At 48.9% G+C, this 5,146-nt stretch overlaps 1 protein-coding gene across 1 annotated transcript; it reads right to left on the bottom strand.

Annotated features, from left to right (window-relative positions):
• Positions 1-3,137: 3,137 nt before the first annotated feature.
• Positions 3,138-5,136, bottom strand: LOC116885203 (procollagen C-endopeptidase enhancer 1-like). Its single transcript, XM_032886435.1, has 4 exons — positions 4,965-5,136; positions 3,746-3,823; positions 3,479-3,649; positions 3,138-3,349 (listed from the first exon to the last, which is right to left on the bottom strand). Exons 3-4 carry the CDS (start codon positions 3,624-3,626, stop codon positions 3,195-3,197), a joined length of 303 nt encoding a protein of 100 aa, XP_032742326.1. The 5' UTR covers positions 3,627-3,649; positions 3,746-3,823; positions 4,965-5,136; the 3' UTR covers positions 3,138-3,194.
• Positions 5,137-5,146: the final 10 nt, after the last annotated feature.

Raw genomic sequence — 5,146 nt, 5'->3', positions numbered from 1 at the left:
CCCCTATCCCTCTCCCTCTCCTTCTCCCTCTCTCTCTTAGATTTATTTATTTATTTATATGTATATAAGCGCTCTAATGGCATGCCAGAAGAGGGCATCAGATCCTAGTATGGATGGTTGTGAACCACCATGTGGTTGCTAGAAAACGAATTCAGAATCTCTGGAAGAACAGACAAGTGCTCTTAACCACCAAGCTACCTCTCAGCCCATGAGCCATCACCCCCCACTTTGCTTTCTTTATAGCACGTTTCTTGACACTTGACATTATATTTTCTTAATCTCTCCTCTCCAAAACCAGGGATGTTTGTTTTCTTTTGTATCTTCAGTACTTGAAAGATAATCTGGGACTGGAGAGATGGCTCAGAAGTTAAGAGCATTGATTGCTCTTCAGAGGTGCTGAGTTCAAATCTCAGAACCACATCTGTAGCGGTATCTCACTCCCTCATCTGGTGTGTCTGAAGGCAGCACACACACACACACACACACACACACACACACACACACACACACACACACCTCTTAAAAATTACAATATTAAAAAAAGATGGATGGTGATTTTGACGATAACACCCAAGGGCGTCTAAACACATACACACATAGACAGAGGAGGGGGTGAGAAGAAGAAAAAGGAAGAAGGAGGAGAAGGAGAAGAAGAAAAATGCACAAAGAGAACTGGTGTAGTGGCACTCACCTGCCATCTGAATACTAAGGATTGCAAGTTCAAGGCCAGCCTGGGCCTGGGCCACATAGTAAGTTGAAAGCCATGCTGGGCAAGATAGTGAGGCCCTGTTTAAAACAAGAAAAAAAAAAGATGAAGAAGAGGAAAAGAAAGAAGGGAAAAGAAGGAGGAGGAGAAAAAGAAAAGGAAGAAGAAAAGAAGGAAGAGGAGGAGGAGGGGAGGAGGAGAAGGAGAAAAGAAGAGGAGGAGAAGAAGAGAAAAGAAGAAGAAGAAAGAAGAGGAAGAAGAAGAGGAGGAGGAGGAAGAAAAGAAGAAGGAGGAGGAGAAGAAAAAGAAGAAAAGAAGAAGAAAAAGAAGAAGAAAAAGAAGAAAAGAAGAAGAAAAAGAAGAAAAGAAGAAGAAGAAGAAGAAGAAGAAGAAGAAGAAGAAGAAGAAGAAGAAGAAGAAGAAGAAGAAGAAGAAGAAGAAGAAGAAGAAGAAGAAGAGAAGAAGAAAAGAAGAAGAAGAAGAAGAAGAAGAAGGCGATGATGACGACAACAACGAAGGAGAAAGAGTAATGACTGGGGACCAGTTAGGTGCCAGATAGAACAGTAAGTGATGGGGATGGAGGGAGGCTGGAGTAGCAAGAGCAAAGACCCACAGTGGACCTGGATTGTATTTTGAGAACCATCTCAGAATTGTTATAGTTACATCTGTTCACTCATCCTTTAATGATTTAATTTTACTGGTGTTTTGCCTGCATGTGTGTGTGTGTGAGGGCGTTGGATTCCGAGGAACTGGCGTTTACAGAAGGTTATGAGCTGCCATGTGGGTGCTGGGAATGAACCCTGATCCTCTGGAAGAGCAGCCAGGAGTCTTAACCGCTGAGCCATCTCGTCAGCCCTATTTAATTCTGTGTGTCCAGTGCATTTGTGGGAATTGGGGACACCTTGCAGGAGTGGGTTCTCTCCTTCCACTGTGTGAGTCCTGATGATAGAACCCAGGCCATCAGGCCTGGCAGCGAGCCATCTCAGTGGACCTGTTCTCAGTATTTTGAGCATTGGAGAAGCAAGATCCAACTTACATTCCTCTAACTTCTTAATGCATAAGACTCAATCTTACGCAGCTCAAGTTTGGCCTCCAACTTCTATGTAGCCCAGGCTGGCCTCGGACTCTTGATCATCTTGTCTCCACCCCCCAAGTATTGTGATTACAAGTGGCACAGATTCAGCTTCTAGTTGGGATTGGTTTTTTTTGGGGGGGGTTGTGAGATTTAAAGATTTACATACATATTTACATGTATGAAAATATGGTGTCCAGAAGTCAACAATGGGTATATTCTTCAATTGCTCTCTCTATTGTTTACTTTTAAAACATATTTGCTTATTTATTTATTTAATTTATTTATTTATGTTTTTGAGACGGGTTTCTCTGGCTGTCTAGAACTCTTTCTGCTGACCATACTGGCTTCGAACTCACAGCGATCCCCCTGCCTCTGCCTCCCAAGCACTGGGATTAAAGGCATATGCCACTACCACCTGACATAAAGCCTGTATTTTTATTTTTGGTGCACATTGTGTTTGTGATGCTATGGCACGTGTCGCATGGTGCGTGTGTGGAAGTCAGACAACTTGTCGGAGTCTATTCTCTCTCCACCATGTAGGTCCTAGAGATTGAACTCAGACCATCAGACTTAGGGCCAAGTGCCGTTAGCCCTTCAGTCCTGCCATCAGTAAACCTTGTTTGGATGCAGGGTCTCTCCTGACCCTGAAGCTCGCTGGGCTAGACTAGCTGGCTAACAAGTCTCAGGGATGCCGTTACCTCGGCCTGCCCAGTGCTGGGGTCCTGGGTACACACCACTGTGCCTGGTTACTTACGTGGGTGCTGGGACTCAGGCTCAGGACCTCCTGCTAGTGTGCTGAGCACTTAGCTAAGTGATTTCTCCAGCCCCTAACTTACTTCCTTTTGTTTATTAGTGTTTTGTGTTTGTGTGTGTACACAATGCGTTTGCTGAGGTAAGAGGACATCGCACAGGAGTCGGCTCTCTCCTTTTACAATGTGAATTGAGGCTTTTAGGCTTGGCAGCAGGCACCTTTACCTGATGAGCCATCTTGCCTGCGCCTACTGTATGTTGTTTGTTTGTTTTTTCAGACAGGGTTGGTGTCTCTGTGTAGCCTTGCCTGTCCTAGGACACCGTCTGTAGACCATGTTGGCTTCAAACTCACAGAGATTCACCTGCCTCTGCCTCTCGAGTGTTGGGATTAAAGGTGTGCGCCACCACCACTACCTGGCCCCTATCCTGTATTCTCAAGAGTATTCTGAATATTGAAGATGCTGCTCGGTGATAAAGCCCTTGCCTAGTGTGTGTAAACGCCTGAGTCCAGTCAGTCTTTAGTACCACCCAAAAGGAAAAGTATTCTGAAATCCAAGATGCGCCTCCCACCCCCACCAACCATAGAACCTCAGATACGATCCCTTCCTGAGTCAAGAAACATTTATTTGGATAAAAGCACCACACTCTGATCTGGCGAGGACATCAGGCATCTGGCCTAGGCTGGGAGGGGCACTTTCTCTTGCTTAGGTTACTCAGGATCTGGTCCTGGTTGGGCCTGTAGAGCACCACGAAGCTCTCCGGAGGAAGAATGGGGCCTCTGTTCTCTTCCACCTGACCCATCAGCAGGTAACTGGCTCCTGGAGAGGAGGAGAGGTGGGATCGAGAACTCAAGTCACTGGGACCGTGTCAAAGCATCTCCTTGTGCAGAGCTTACGGCGCCATGACTTAGCGTGCTCGGCATCCACCCCGTCTCCCGCGTGCCTTACCTTTCTTCATGGGGGGCATCTGCTTGCAGGGCACATAGAACTTCAGAGAGGTGCCACTAGCTGGAGAGGGCAGGTCCAGGTCTCCGGTTTTGTAGACACCCAGGAGACTGACGGTGACAGTGAGGCCCTCCCCTGGGCCCCGGACCATGGCCTTCACTGTTCCTGTCACCACTGTAGCAAGACGTCAGTGACAGATGAAGAGTCAGGTGGCTAGGACTGGGCTTGGGTAAGGGTGCAGGGAGTCGGAAGGGCAGGGTAGAGTCTTACCCAGGCTACTGGAGCAAAAGTTGCTCTGCAAGGTGCCTGTCCGCCTGTACTGCTTTGGGCAAGTGATGCTGGGGGCATCTAGGAAAAGACAGTGCTGTTTGTGGAGGCAGGACTATTCTCCTCATGTCTATTTATCCCTCTACTTGCAGTGCTAGAAATGGAAGCCAAGTCTGGTGCATACTGGCTAGGTGTTCTACAGCTGAGCCACGCCCCCAGCCCCTCACTGGGGGATTCTAGGCAGGTGCTCTACAGCTGAGCCACGCCCCCAGCCCCTCACTGGGGGATTCTAGGCAGGGGCTCTACAGCTGAGCCACGCCCCCAGCCCCTCACTGGGGGATTCTAGGCAGGTGCTCTACCACTGAGCCACTCCCCCAGCCCCTCACTGGAGGATTCTAGGCAGGGGCTCTACCACTGAGTCACGCCCCAGCCCCTCACTGGGGGAGTCTAGGCAGGGGCTCTACAGCTGAGCCACGCCCCCAGCCCCTCACTGGGGGATTCTAGGCAGGGGCTCTACCACTGAGCCACGCCCTCAGCCTCTCACTGGAGGATTCTGGGCAATCAAGCACCTTGCCTTGAGTCATACCCCAGATCCTCACTAGAGGATTCTGGGACAGGCACTCTACAATTAGCTTAGCTTCCAACCCTTTATTGGGAGAATTTTAGAAATGCTTTACTTCTGAGCATATGCCCTCACCCCTCACTGGGAGACTCTAGGCAAACCCTGCCCTCACTAGTCACATTTGAAATTACCACAGCCATATAGATATCAGTGATGCTTCCCAACACCAGCCCCAGACATTGACAGGAGGCAGGCACCAGTGAGTGCTGGCTGGCTGGCTGGATGGATTGATGGATTGGTGGATGGATGGATGGATGGATGGATGGATAGATGGATGGTTGGATGGATTGGTGGATGAGTGGATGGATGGATGGATGGATGGATGGATGGATGGATGGATGGATGAGTGGATGGATGGATGGATGGATGGATGGATGGATGGATGGATGGATGGATGAATAGTGCTTCCTTTGGCTAATCCCCTTCTCCGCTTTCTTTTTCTTTTATGCGTATGGTGTTTTGCATGTATGTCTGGAATTACAGATGGTTTTGGGCTGTCATGTGAGTGGTTGGAATCAAACCTGGGTCCTCTGGAAGAATAATCAGTGCTCTTAACCACCAAGCCATCTCTTTGGTGCCTTCGCCCACCTTCTCACTTACCTGGAGCAACTGGAGTTGCCTGGGTAGCAGGAGAGCCCTCTGGTTTCTCTACAGGCTGGACTTTAGGTTTACTGGGTGGTTTGACTTTGGGCCCAGTTCCTGTCTTAGGGTCAGAGCGGGACTGGGGACCATGCTGTGCATCCTCCCCTGGACTTGGGGCTGACTCCTTTTCCACGGCATCC

The sequence above is a fragment of the Rattus rattus genome, chromosome 16 (assembly GCF_011064425.1).
Source record: "Rattus rattus isolate New Zealand chromosome 16, Rrattus_CSIRO_v1, whole genome shotgun sequence".
NCBI classification, from domain to species: Eukaryota; Metazoa; Chordata; class Mammalia; order Rodentia; family Muridae; genus Rattus; species Rattus rattus.
Note: the sequence above shows the minus strand (reverse complement) of the source record. Positions and strands in the feature narration are given on the sequence as shown.